General features: G+C 42.2%; 1 protein-coding gene across 3 annotated transcripts in view; it reads right to left on the bottom strand.

The window, feature by feature from the left end:
- phf6 (PHD finger protein 6) overlaps nucleotides 1-14,740 on the bottom strand; it is a 38,672-nt gene that overhangs the window by 3,397 nt on the left and 20,535 nt on the right. For all 3 annotated transcript variants that reach the window (XR_004563698.1, XM_034181909.1, XM_034181910.1), the window contains exons 4-9: nucleotides 13,755-13,888; nucleotides 13,605-13,651; nucleotides 3,007-3,167; nucleotides 2,753-2,896; nucleotides 2,547-2,651; nucleotides 2,321-2,454 (exon numbers count right to left, since the gene is read on the bottom strand). Coding sequence is in view for 2 of the 3 variants with exons in the window: in XM_034181909.1 (XP_034037800.1) it covers nucleotides 2,321-2,454; nucleotides 2,547-2,651; nucleotides 2,753-2,896; nucleotides 3,007-3,167; nucleotides 13,605-13,651; nucleotides 13,755-13,888 (725 nt within the window). In the remaining variant the exon portion in view is untranslated. The remainder of the gene's footprint in view (nucleotides 1-2,320; nucleotides 2,455-2,546; nucleotides 2,652-2,752; nucleotides 2,897-3,006; nucleotides 3,168-13,604; nucleotides 13,652-13,754; nucleotides 13,889-14,740) is intronic.

Genomic DNA, 14,740 nt, shown 5'->3' with positions numbered 1-14,740 from the left:
TTAGAGTATCATATTTCGGCCCCAAAACAAGCATGACACCACGTGCGCGCGTGTACGTGTGGTTAAATTTTCCAAATGACGGAAATCTGTCGTGGTGACGGAGAACTTTAACCCATGGTCTAGGCGCTAGCGATGACCTTAGTAATCTCTTTAGTTCCCTGTTGATTTACTGCTGGTGAACTAGTGCCTTAGGTGCTGGTATTTGCAGCCAACTGATTATGCTCTTTTTCTCTCTGTCCAAGGTACCAACAAACACTTTAAGGACAGAGCTGTCAACTGTCCCACATTCAGCACCACAGACAGATATTAGGGCATGGAAGACACCACTGAATTTTGGAGGTGATCTAGATCTGGATTGGTGGACGTCAGAATCTTGGATTGCTCATTTTAATTATTGGATACTAATCAAGGAAAAATCAGATGAGAACTACTAAGCCATGGCAAAAATAATAATAACAGTGATAAGTATCTTGATAGACAATTTGATAATATAAGTAAGAAAATTGTTTGATGGAATTTTCCATCGTGTCACTGAAATATATTAAACAACTGCCAGGAAAGCATTTCACAAATGTTCAAGTTCGGTTTCATGTACCTTAAGCCTGTTAGGATAATTTATCTATTGACTTATTCAATATATAAATTCCAACACAATTATTTTGCTGGTCTTGATATATCGCCCTTTAAGCCTCATTTCCACAAAGTGATCGGGGTCAGTACGGCACAGTATGGTACAGGTGGAAACGGTTAAGTCTGGTTTGAATTGCGTTTCCACCGCCAACAGTTTCCTTTTGTCTGGTAGGTGGAGCATTTAGATGTTGACATGCACATCATCGAGCACGTATACTGTTATGCAGCCTTGTCCCTTCCACATGAAGGCCAAACAGAGTAATTTAACATTTTTTGAAATTTAATTTAATTTACATCTTGATGAATCATGGGATTTATTTTCATCACATGCAGATTGCTGAAGAGTACACTGAACCCTGTGGCAAACTCTGGCATGACTGAATGAGGCACTGTGACTCTTTCAACTTTTACAATAAGTTAATTTTCTTCTTGTGGCACAAAGCACCGGCGTCCTCTAGTTCAGGCTGAAAAACGCACTGGGAACAGACAAACACAGAGGGACTTCTTTATGTGGATAAGTTCTTGTCAGGCTGTGATGATGAATCTGACTGAAACGATGTAACAGGTAAGATTAAGACTTCATATTTACTCCATGTGTGAATAGTTGGAATATTTGAAACAGTCTGAACTGTTCGCATGAGGACTGTTCGCAGATGGACAGCAGCGGACCAGCGCCTCCATTTTGTAACCGGCCAATAATTTCGGGACTGCGGCTGAAGGATGCTGATAAATGGTATGGTAGGTACCCATTCCTAAGTCTGGATGTGGAAACACACAAAATAGCGTGCCGTACCGTACCGACCCGGATTACTCGGCAGAAACAGGGCTTTACATGAACATTTGTTGTCGCCAACATTCTAGCGAGTTGCGCTGCTTCTTTTGTCCCTGTCAGCCTGCTGTCTGCAGGAAGAGGGGCTGTGGGCACAGCTTGCTGTGTGCAGGAGGTGCTCTGCCCAAACACACACTTCTCGCCTTTTCGTGTTATCGTCTGCAGATAGTTCTTGGGTTGCGCATGATATGACGTCATCAGTTTACACACAACGGGCGGGTATTGGGATTTTGGGTATTGGGACAGGTAGCATAAATGTAAATGTATGCTAACGGCCCACCAATGCCTCACTAAGTGATAATCATATTGATTATTGTAATATTTTCTTAGCCAATACATCATCCAGCAAAATTTGTTATTGTGACTGGCCTAATGCACCTACCACAAGCGTTCTCCCTCCTTGGCTCATAACCAGCCTATCATGTCCATGAATACTGGTGTGTGCAACGAGCGGCACACAAACAGCCAACCACCGAACAGATCTCTGCTTCGGTTGCAACAACCACCACAGTTGGCATGCTCACTTATAATACGCAACATTTTTGTTTAAAATTTGTTTTTTGAAGTCTCTGTTAACTCTGAAACCCAACTTCCCTCATTTTGGCACCAAACAGGAGTGAAAAGTGGTGAAAATTTAGTCCTTTGTCTCTTTTTATATGGTCATGTGATGTGCTGCTGCATTTGGTGATAATAATAACAAAAGACAGAGTACGTACGAACACCAAATCCCTTTGACGAAACTGTAAACAGCATATCACTATTTGGTTATTTTCCTCGATAAATGGCTTTTCATTTTTCTGTCAACCAAATAATAAAGTCATGTAAACTGCTCTTAATGAAATAGTCTGAATTTGACCTTACTTGTAAATACCGCGTGCCATGTTTTCAATATACTTGGCTTTGTCCTGGAGGCCGCAGTGATAGTGGTAGGTCTTCACACATGCCTTAATTTCACACCCAATAGTAGCACCCAGCTGACTACAGAGTGTACACTTCTGGAAATACAAGACAACAGATAAGTCATTTGAGAATTCATTTTCTAACACTTCTTAAAATAATTTGTAAATAAGAATAATAATTGTCCCACCATTCTTTTACCCCTCTTGATTTCCTGAATGACTGTTTTTACATCAAAGTTTCCAAATTCAGCCCGTGAAGTTGTGGTTAGCTGTACTGTCCCTGAGGAAAAGAGCTGGACGGGAACAAACACACACAAAGACATATATGAGTATTTACAACAAACAGAAAACAAAGCCTTGCAACCGAAACAGTTTCACAAACAGGACCTCTTACCATGCATTTGTAGTGTGCAGCAACTTTTTTGGAGTTATCAGTATGAAGCATACCCCTCATTTCATTTTCTTCCTCTCCAGAATGGCAAAAGCCACAGCGCTGGCCGCCATCTCCTGGGCTGGTTCTAAGCGGTGACCTGTCCCGCTACAACAGACAATTTATGTGGAGGAAATATTTCATGTTCTGTACGTTCCTGGTAACATTACACGTCACGGTCTGACTGTACTGTATTTTAAACAGGCGTGTTGTCTTACGTGGGAGGAGCTCTCCTCATCTGCTGCTTGGGATGAGGTGGAGCGAGTGTCTTCAGACTGACTACGGGATCCGGTCTTGGTTCTTCCTTTTTCAAATCTGCCTCTTCCCCTGTTTTGTGGAGGGGAGGAGTCTGAATCGTTGGCCACACCTCCCTCTTCATCTGCCAACAGACAAAACATCATGTTCAACACATATTTCCAGACTAACAAAAAATCTTACCTATATTGAGGAGAGGGAAACCAATACTACACACCCCTGAAAGCTCCTGTAGCCATTGTTATTTCAACACATAAAAACTATTACCGTACTGTAAGATCGCTGGAGATTCCAGAGCCACTAAGTGCCCAGCTTTTTACTATATTAATCTCAAATTCAGTAGTCTATAATCATCAATAATAGTCAATAATAGTAAATAATCTCAAAAGTCAAATTCTAGCCATGTCCATGTCTAGCCATGTCAAATTCTAGCCAAAGTCAAATTCTAGCTATGCCCATGTCCATGTCCAGCCATGTCAAATTCTAGCCATGTCCTCCTTGCCACATGGTCAGACTGCTGTCATCACGTGTCTGTTTCCACTCACTTTTATGACAGTTGGCAGACGTTTGCTTTGAAACGAGTCTGTAAGAACCACGGACAGCCACAGCTCTTCTGTCTGTTTCAAACTGTTATATAAGTATTTTTACAAATCAAAATGTTGATGATGTTCAGAGCTGCAGTAACTATAAAGGCATGAAATGATGGTTAGAGTACTGTAGTCAATGAGCAAGTCATCAATTTTGACCTAATCGGTACCACGTAAAATGACGAAACAATACTTAGAATCCAACCTCAGTGTACCATAGCCGACCCAAAAATGTATGACAGCCATCCCAGGGTGGTACCTGTAGCCAGCTAGGGGTCAATAATGAATTTCACAGAGGTCAAAATGTAAAAATGCTTCAGTCATGTTGGCAGTCTTGCCCATTCCTCTTTGCAGCACCTCTCAAGTAGCGGAACAGATAACTGTAACAATTGTTCAATTGTGGAAACAAGCACCAAAATTAGCACACATAATCCTTAGACATTAATCTTTTGAAAAAACTGAGTAGCCATTTGAATTTTCAATTGGTGGCCAGGTAGGGGTCAATTGAAGGATTGCACAGGGGTCAAAATTTTAAAAAGTTCCAATCATATTGAAAGCTATACCACATTATGTGTCTGATCACAAAGATTCCAGAAAGGTGTAGTTTGGACTATCTATGACTGGATGTTCTGGAGTTATGGGGTTAAAACAGCAAGAATGGTGACAAAGGTCAATTTCAGTTTGTACAGGGGTCAGACATGAAAGTTGCTCCAATTTTGGTAAAAGGTGGCGACAATTATTGGCTGAACTAATAGGATTAATAAAAGGAATAGTTTTGACTGTGTTGAATGCTTGGTCTGTAAGGTAAAAGTCAAACAATGTTGATGTCCATTGGATTCAATGACATGTGACATATTTTACTCTGTAACGTGATAACTAAGCACGAAACATTGTGAAAACCGTTTCTTTTTAAAACCCTATTAACTCAACCAATAATTTGCATCACGTTTTACAATATTTGGAGCAACTTTAACTTCTGACCCCTGTACAAAGTGAAATTGACCTTTGCTACCATTCTTGCTGTTTTACCCCATAACATTTAGTCATAGATAGTCCAAACTATACCTTTTTGGGATATTTATGTTCAGACAAATAATGTGGTGGTGGCCAAGTGGTTAATCAAAATCAAATCAAATCAATTTTATTTATATAGCACCAAATCACAACAAACAGTTGCCCCAAGGCGCTTTATATTGTAAGTCAAGGCCATACAATAATTATGTAAAACCCCAACGGTCAAAACGACCCCCTGTGAGCAAGCACTTGGCGACAGTGGGAAGGAAAAAACTCCCTTTTAACAGGAAGAAACCGCCAGCAGAACCAGGCTCAGGGAGGGGCAGTCTTCTGCTGGGACTGGTTGGGGCTGAGGGAGAGAACCAGGAAAAAGACATGCTGTGGAGGGGAGCAGAGATCGATCACTAATGATTAAATGCAGAGTGGTGCATACAGAGCAAAAAGAGAAAGAAACACTCAGTGCATCATGGGAACCCCCCCCCCCAGCAGTCTAAGTCTATAGCAGCATAACTAAGGGATGGTTCAGGGTCACCTGATCCAGCCCTAACTATAAGCTTTAGCAAAAAGGAAAGTTTTAAGCCTAATCTTAAAAGTAGAGAGGGTGTCTGTCTCCCTGATCTGAATTGGGAGCTGGTTCCACAGGAGAGGAGCCTGAAAGCTGAAGGCTCTGCCTCCCATTCTACTCTTACAAACCCTAGGAACTACAAGTAAGCCTGCAGTCTGAGAGCGAAGCGCTCTATTGGTGTGATATGGTACTACGAGGTCCCTAAGATAAGATGGGACCTGATTATTCAAAACCTTATAAGTAAGAAGAAGAATTTTAAATTCTATTGTAGAATTAACAGGAAGCCAATGAAGAGAGGCCAATATGGGTGAGATATGCTCTCTCCTTCTAGTCCCTGTCAGTACTCTAGCTGCAGCATTTTGAATTAACTGAAGGCTTTTCAGGGAACTTTTAGGACAACCTGATAATAATGAATTACAATAGTCCAGCCTAGAGGAAATAAATGCATGAATTAGTTTTTCAGCATCACTCTGAGACAAGACCTTTCTAATTTTAGAGATATTGCGCAAATGCAAAAAAGCAGTCCTACATATTTGCTTAATATGCACATTGAATGACATATCCTGATCAAAAATGACTCCAAGATTTCTCACAGTATTACTAGAGGTCAGGGTAATACCATCCAGAGTAAGGATCTGGTTAGACACCATGTTTCTAAGATTTGTGGGGCCAAGTACAATAACTTCAGTTTTATCTGAGTTTAAAAGCAGAAAATCAGAGGTCATCCATGTCTTTATGTCTGTAAGACAATCCTGCAGTTTAGCTAATTGGTGTGTGTCCTCTGGCTTCATGGATAGATAAAGCTGGGTATCATCTGCGTAACAATGAAAATTTAAGCAATTGTAGAAGAATTTTTAGGTCCATATTTGAACTGTGATGAACTATCAAGTGTCCTGATCCGAACTGTATGTCCTCTGGTTGAACTAGCAGGTGTTCAACCCAAAAAAAGGGCTCTATTAGTCATTTAGTCTGTCAGGGGCTTTCCAAGGCCTTTTAGGTGCTTTCCCGCGGGCCACGTGCAGGGGCCTCAGGCCAGCTGCACGTGTGACTGAGGCCACGTGCGGGGGGGGCCTCAGGCCAGCTGCACCTGTGGCTGAAGGTCTTTTAAAAAAATCAGTTGTAAATCCTTCATGTTTTAATGGGAGCATTTGTCACATTGAAATAATGGCCTAACACCTGCTTAGGGTTCACTAGGGGACGCTTCCAATAGAAAACCATGTCTTAGGAATGAAATAAATAAAAAAGTTGAAGGAGGAGCGATGCCCGCGGGTCTCCAATAAATAGACGAGCGCGGTTGTCATATTCAGTCTCTCTAGAGGACTCAGTTTGTCTAAGCTCTGTGTCGAAGGCTTAAATAAACTTAAAAACTCTGTGCATTTTATCTTGCTTAAGGCTGAATTATTCTAAAATGTTGTGTCCTTTTTCTAGCATATCACTTGCAATTAGTTTGTGTTACCTAAAAGAAGACATCCCGAGAAGACTAAAGACGAGCCGCGACACAATGCCGTCTAATAATACTGCCTAAGGGAAGCATGTATAAAGTGAATAAAATTGGTCCTAGCACAGAACCTTGTGGAACTCCATAATTAACCTTAGTCTGTGAAGACGATTCCCATTTACATGAACAAATTGTAATCTATTACCTATGGCATGCTCTAATCTCTGTAATAAAATTTTATGGTCAACAGTATCAAAAGCAGCACTGGGGTCTAACAGAACAAGCACAGAGATGAGTCCACTGTCTGAGGCCATAAGAAGATCATTTGTAACCTTCACTAATGCTGTTTCTGTACTATGATGAATTCTGAAACCTGACTGAAACTCTTCAAATAGACCATTCCTCTGCAGATGATCAGTTAACTGTTTTACAACTACCCTTTCAAGAATTTTTGAGAGAAAAGGAAGGTTGGAGATTGGCCTATAATTAGCTAAGATAGCTGGGTCAAGTGATGGCTTTTTAAGTAATGGTTTAATTACTGCCACCTTAAAAGCCTGTGGTACATAGCCAACTAATAAAGATAGATTGATCATATTTAAGATCGAAGCATTAAATAATGGTAGGGCTTCCTTGAGCAGCCTGGTAGGAATGGGGTCTAATAGACATGTTGATGGTTTGGAGGAAGTAACTAATGAAAATAACTCAGACAGAACAATCGGAGAGAAAGAATCTAACCAAATACCGGCATCACTGAAAGCAGCCAAAGATAACGATATGTCTTTGGGATGGTTATGAGTAATTTTTTCTCTAATAGTTAAAATTTTATTAGCAAAGAAAGTCATGAAGTCATTACTAGTTAAAGTTAAAGGAATACTCGGCTCAATAGAGCTCTGACTCTTTGTCAGCCTGGCTACAGTGCTGAAAAGAAACCTGGGGTTGTTCTTATTTTCTTCAATTAGTGATGAGTAGTAAGATGACCTAGCTTTACGGAGGGCTTTTTTATAGAGCAACAGACTCTTTTTCCAGGCTAAGTGAAGATCTTCTAAATTAGTGAGACGCCATTTCCTCTCCAACTTACGGGTTATCTGCTTTAAGCTGCGAGTTTGTGAGTTATACCACGGAGTCAGGCACTTCTGATTTAAGGCTCTCTTTTTTAGAGGAGCTACAGCATCCAAAGTTGTCTTCAATGAGGATGTAAAACTATTGACGAGATACTCTATCTCACTTACAGAGTTTAGGTAGCTACTCTGCACTGTGTTGGTATATGGCATTAGAGAACATAAAGAAGGAATCATATCCTTAAACCTAGTTACAGCGCTTTCTGAAAGACTTCTAGTGTAATGAAACTTATTCCCCACTGCTGGGTAGTCCATCAGAGTAAATGTAAATGTTATTAAGAAATGATCAGACAGAAGGGAGTTTTCAGGGAATACTGTTAAGTCTTCAATTTCCATACCATAAGTCAAAAGAAGATCTAAGATGTGATTAAAGTGGTGGGTGGACTCATTTACATTTTGAGCAAAGCCAATTGAGTCTAATAATAGATTAAATGCAGTGTTGAGGCTGTCATTCTCAGCATCTGTGTGGATGTTAAAATCGCCCACTATAATTATCTTATCTGAGCTAAGCACTAAGTCAGACAAAAGGTCTGAAAATTCACAGAGAAACTCACAGTAACGACCAGGTGGACGATAGATAATAACAAATAAAACTGGTTTTTGGGACTTCCAATTTGGATGGACAAGACTAAGAGTCAAGCTTTCAAATGAATTAAAGCTCTGTCTGGGTTTTTGATTAATTAATAAGCTGGAATGGAAGGTTGCTGCTAATCCTCCGCCCCGGCCCGTGCTACGAGCGTTCTGGCAGTTAGTGTGACTCGGGGGTGTTGACTCATTTAAACTAACATATTCATCCTGCTGTAACCAGGTTTCTGTAAGGCAGAATAAATCAATATGTTGATCAATTATTATATCATTTACCAACAGGGACTTAGAAGAGAGAGACCTAATGTTTAATAGACCAACATTTAACTGTTTTAGTCTGTGGTGCAGTTGAAGGTGCTATATTATTTTTCTTTTTGAATTTTTATGCTTAAATAGATTTTTACTGGTTATTGGTGGTCTGGGAGCAGACACCGTCTCTACGGGGATGGGGTAATGAGGGGATGGCAGGGGGAGAGAAGCTGCAGAGAGGTGTGTAAGACTACAACTCTGCTTCCTGGTCCCAACCCTGGATAGTCACAGTTTGGAGGATTTAAGAAAATTGGCCAGATTTCTAGAAATGAGAGCTGCTCCATCCAAAGTGGGATGGATGCCGTCTCTCCTAACACGACCAGGTTTTCCCCAGAAGGTTTGCCAATTATCTATGAAGCCCACCTCATTTTTTGGACACCACTCAGACAGCCAGCAATTCAAGGAGAACACGCGGCTAAACATGTCACTCTCGGTCCGATTGGGGAGGGGCCCAGAGAAAACTACAGAGTCCGACATTATTTTTGCAAAGTTACACACCGATTCAATGTTAATTTTAGTGACCTCCGATTGGCGTAACCGGGTGTCATTACTGCCGACGTGAATTACAATCTTACCAAATTTACGCTTAGCCTTAGCCAGCAGTTTCAAATTTCCTTCAATGTCGCCTGCTCTGGCCCCCGGAAGACAATTAACTATGGTTGCTGGTGTCGCTAACTTCACATTTCTCAAAACAGAGTCGCCAATAACCAGAGTTTGATCCTCGGTGGGTGTGTCGTCAAGTGGGGAAAAACGGAACTAACGGCGGCTAAGCTACCTTGGTCCGCACCGACTACAGGGGCCTGGCTAGCTGTAGAATTTTCCACGGTGCGGAGCCGAGTCTCCAATTCGCCCAGCCTGGCCTCCATAGCTACGAATATGCTACACTTATTACAAGTACCGTTACTGCTAAAGGAGGCTGAGGAATAACTAAACATTTCACACCCAGAGCAGAAAAGTGCGGGAGAGACAGGAGAAGCCGCCATGCTAAACTGGCTAAGAGCTAGTAGCTGCGCTAATGTAGCGGATTCCTAAAAACACACAAAGTGAATAATGTGTAAATAATTTAGAGGTGATTCAGCAGAGGGAGTGCTTTAGTTAAGGCACGTGAAGATTACACTGTGAAACAAATCGTTATCTAGTTATCTAGATCAATCTAACTGCGCAGATTAAACAGCTAACAGATACAGCAAAACACCGCTGTGCTCCGGAACAGGAAGTGATGCGCGTTAATGCGCTTGGTTTCAGTGCAGAAGGTTCTGGGTTCAAATCCCACCCCTGCCACTTCTCTCCATATCACGTGGAGTTGCGTCAGGAAGGGCATCCGGCGTAAAACCTGTGCCAATTCAACATGCAGATCCACCTTGGATTTGCTGTGGCGACCCCGAGTGCAAACAAGGGAGCAGCCGAAGGGACTTACTAGCTTTCGATATGATTGGAACATTTTAAAATTTTGACCCCTGAGTAATTCTTCAATTGACCCTTACCTGGCCACCTATTGAAAATTCAAGTGGATACTCAGGTTTTTCAAAGAGTAATGTTTAAGGAGTATTTGTGCCAACTTTAGTGCTTGTATCACCATTTGAAGGATTCCTCTGTAAATATTCTTTTATCTGCTGCACCAAAGCTCCATCAGGTTGGATGAGGAGCGTCGGTGCACAGCTATTTTCAGATCTCTCCAGAGATGTTCAATCAGATTCAGGTCTGGGCTCTGGCTGGGCCATTTAAGGACATTCACAGAGTTGTCCTGAAGACACTCCTTTCATATCTTGGATGTGCACTTTGGGTCATTGTCCTGCTGAAAGATGAACCGTCGCCCCAGTCTGAGGCGCTCTGGAGCAGGTTTTCATCCAGGATGTCTCTGTACATTGCTGTATTCATCTTTCCCTCAATCCTGACTAGTCTCCTAGTTCCTGCTGCTGAAAAATATCCACACAGCATGATGCTGCCACCACCATGCTTCACTGTAGAGAAGGTGCCTGGTTTCCTCCAAACATGATGCCTGTCATTCACGCCAAAAAGTTCAATCTTTGTCTCATCAGACCAGAGAATTTTGTTTCACATGGTCAGAGTCCTTCAGGTGCCTTTTGGCAAACTCCAGGTTGCCTGCCATCTGCTTTTTACTAAGGAGTGACTTCCCTCTGGCCACTCTATCATACAGGCCTGATTGGTGGATTGCTGCAGAGATGGTTGTCCTTCTGGAAGCTTCTCCTCTCTACAGGGGAATGCTGGAGGTTTGACAAGAGTGACTATCGGGTGGGTTCTTGGTCACCTCCCTGACTAAGGTCCTTCTCACTCGATCACTCAGGTTAGAAACGCAGCGAGCTCTCGGAAGAGTCCTGGTGGATCTGAACTTCTTCCATTTACAGTGATGGAGGTCACTGTGCTCATTGGGACCTTCAAAGCAGTAGAAATGTTTCTGTACCTTTCCCCAGATTTGTGCCTCAAGACAATCCTGTCTCGGGGGTCTACAGACAATTCCTTTGATTTCATGCTTGGTTTATGCTCTGACTGTCTACTGTGGGACCTTATATGTAGACAGGGGGGTGTCTTTCCAAATCATGTCCAATCAACTGAATTTACCCCAGATGGACTCCAACTAAACTGTAGAAACATCTCAAGGATGATCAGTGGAAACAGGATGTATCTGAGCTCAATTTCGAGCTTCACTGCAAAGGCTGTGAATACTTACATACATGTGATTTCTTTTTTTTTGTTACTTTATTTTTATTAAATTTTTCAGTTTTACACAGTAAAAACAACAACAAATAACTCAACCAAACATCTGACAAAAAAAGATAAAAGAAAAGAAAAGTAAGGGCCATCTAGTAAAATTACCGGTAACAGTAGTTGTAAGGGTCAGTGAAAATTAAATGAAACTTACACATATTCCACAAGTTTTTTTTAAAGCCAAATCAAATGTCATTACAAAGAAACATTTCCATTTTTCCCAGTATTTATCACATTTTTTCAGAGGAACGTCTAAGAGAGTAGGTTATCCGCTCCATATAAAGTTCGTGTACAATGTCCATCCAGTCGGTCAGAGCTGGTGGTTCAAGTTTCAGGCAGTTCCGTGTTATAGCCTTTTTGCAGGCAGCCTGTAGTATTTGCAAGAGGTATCGGTCTTTTTTCCCAGTCCGGTTGGAATGTTGCCCAAGTAAAACACACTGAAGCTCTCCTCCAGATGATGCCCCATAATTTGCTGCACAGTTTTAATCACATCTGTCCAGTAGGGGGAGTGGCGTGCTGATGTATGTCCACACTTCCTGTTCACACATTTGCCCCGTTTAGGGTCTCTGGTTTGTTGTTCCTTCAGTCTCGAAGTAATAAAAAAACCTCACAGCATTTTTCCAAGCGAATTCCCCCCACTGATCAGAGCTGGAGGTGGTTGCCATCGTCTTACAAATATTCACTTCTAAGTTGCGAGGGGAGTCCTTGAAGCTCCCGGGAGCCCCTCACAGCGCGAGCCTGAGTCTCATCTCGGCGTGCAGAGACAGAGAGCAAGAGTGTCCCAGTGAATGGGCCGTGGTTACTCACATAAGAAACAAGTCCACCAGTGGTTATGGAAGTGGGGGGGTCTGGGTCAGTTTGCACTCTTGTGCCGGAAATCCTTCAGTAGCTCCTGGATGCGCTTCAGACTCATCTGCTTGTTGTGGTGCAGTGCGCGGTTCCACGCCGGTGTCAACTGTTTCACGGTCGGCTTTGGTGCGGGGGCTGAGGTTCCTACATTGATCACTCCTCTTTCCCTAAGTTCTGCAATAGCTTCATGTGTATCCTTGTAGACTACCGTGCCCGTGCTGAGGTGGACACATAGCTGCACGGGGTCAAGAGTTTGGAAATGGATTTCTTTTTCCTTCAGCGCTTTTCTTCCTGGGGTATAGGCTTTTCTTATGGCCAAAGTGCCGCTCGTATCATCCTGTTCAAAGAAGACGCGTCTCCCGTTGTGCTGGATTATCCCTTTCCCTCAAGGCGGACCGGAGCACAAGCTCTTTCGTCTTGAACTCAAGGAAGCAGATTATTACCAATCTGGGGTTGGTGCCTGCGGAGGCTTGGCCCGAGTGAATGGTGGCATCGCTGTATTCCAGGTGCGGTGTCGGGGAGATTGAGTTCAATTTTTATAAATCCCTCCATGAAACTTGTGATGTTGTCTCCTTCTGCTCCTTCTAATATTCCATGGATGTCAATGTTGTTTCTCCATGAACGTACCTCGAGATCCATGAGTTGGGTCTGGAGCTGCTCCTGCAGTTCAAGTGTGTGGGAGAGCACTTCTTTAACTTGAGCGCCGAATTCCTCCATGTCGGAAACTCTCCGTTCAGCCTCCTCAACCCCGTTTCCCAGTGCTTTTAGGTCCGTGTTAATACTACTCAGCGTCTGATTTATCTCCTCTCTGAAGTCCAAAAGTTCTCTCTTAATTTGCCCCGTGGCTTCACTGACTTTTTTTCCTCACGTTGGAATGAACCTTTTATTTCGGCAATGATGCTAGCTTTCATAGCCTCTAGGCTAACACGCTGGGTTAGCATGTTAGCACCTGTGGTGTCTTCGCTCTCGCACGAGGATAAAACATCCTCTTCAGCGTACTACTGTGCATTTCCTCACATTCTCCTCATTATCTCCACCCCATATTTTAATTTTGCAATTTTCGGATAGTCATTTTAAGGGAAAATAAAACAGGGGAGTCAGACCCACTGGGAGGTGGTAACTTATGCAGCCTCTTGCCTCGCTGCCATACTGGAAGTCGCATTTTTTAGTTTTTGTTTTTTTTTTAATACATTTTCAAAAATCTAAAAAAACAAACAAAAAACAAAAACATGTCATTATGGGGTGAGAGATAAAATGAGTTTCATCCATTTTGGAATAAGGCTGTAATATAAAATGTGGAACAAGTGATGCACTGTGAATAGTGTCTGGATGCACTGTACCTTTGTGGTGTAAATGAACAATACTTTACCTTGAATGGCACCTTGAGAAGCATCTCTGTGTTTCCGACAGTAAACACTGGAGAGAGAAGCAGAAGAAATACATTTTATTTGAAGGGAAAAAATATCTATTTTCTTTCACAAACTAATGAGAAAAAGAACCCAAGTGCAGAATGGCTTACAGGTAAATTCCTTGTGAGGGATTCTCTTTGATCTGGGCCTTGTCTTTCACGGCACAATAGTAGTGATACGTCCTACGACATGTTTTCACGTCACAGCCAATTGTTGCACCGGGTCGGTGACACGAAGAGCACATCTGAAGAGCAAAGAGACAGAGCTGCAATATTACCAGTGATTACTCAATAACAAAATGATGACCAAAACTCATAGAAAACATCCAAAACAAAAGGCGTTTAACCACTGACAATTTTTATTACTACAACTGGGTATGAATTTCACTTTTAAGTTCAGGATCTAATTTGGAATTTTAAAAAGTGTGTGTGTGTATATATATATATATATATATATATATACACACGAGGTCTGTCAATAAAGTATCGTACCTTTTAATTTTTTTCAAAAACTATATGGATTTCATTCATATGTTTTTATGTCAGACATGCTTGAACACTCGTGCGCATGCGTGAGTTTTTCCACGCCTGTCAGTGACGTCATTCGCCTGTGAGCATGTCTTGGGAAGGAGTGGTTCCGCCCCCTCGTCGGATTTTCATTGTCAGGAAATGGCAGAATGAAAAGGACTTTTTTTTCCATCAGAATTTTTTCAGAAGCTGTTAGAAACTGGCACCTGGAAACTATTCGAAAAATTTATCTGGCTTTCTGTGAAAATTTTACGAGTTTCACAGAGAATAAGGTCTGTTAGTACAGCTTTAAGGACCCCTTTAAGGACGCTCTGTGCACCGCGCTCCGAGCTGCGACGACACGGCACAAGCCACCGGACCATTTCTGAGCTGATGGCTCTGTGGATACGAGACAGTCGTGTGCTCTTTCTCTGGTTATCACAAGAGCTGGACATCAGCCATTTTCCGGCAGATTTCACTTTTACCAAGAGATTTTGTCATGGAAAGCCGCGTGGAGGCTTCGCGCGTAAAGACCAATTCGCTTTGGAAGCGAGACAAAGGAACACCTCCGTTTCGGCGTGTCAGAGGAC

This window comes from Thalassophryne amazonica, chromosome 11, assembly GCF_902500255.1.
Source record: "Thalassophryne amazonica chromosome 11, fThaAma1.1, whole genome shotgun sequence".
In the NCBI taxonomy this organism is placed as follows: Eukaryota; Metazoa; Chordata; class Actinopteri; order Batrachoidiformes; family Batrachoididae; genus Thalassophryne; species Thalassophryne amazonica.
Note: the sequence above shows the minus strand (reverse complement) of the source record. Positions and strands in the feature narration are given on the sequence as shown.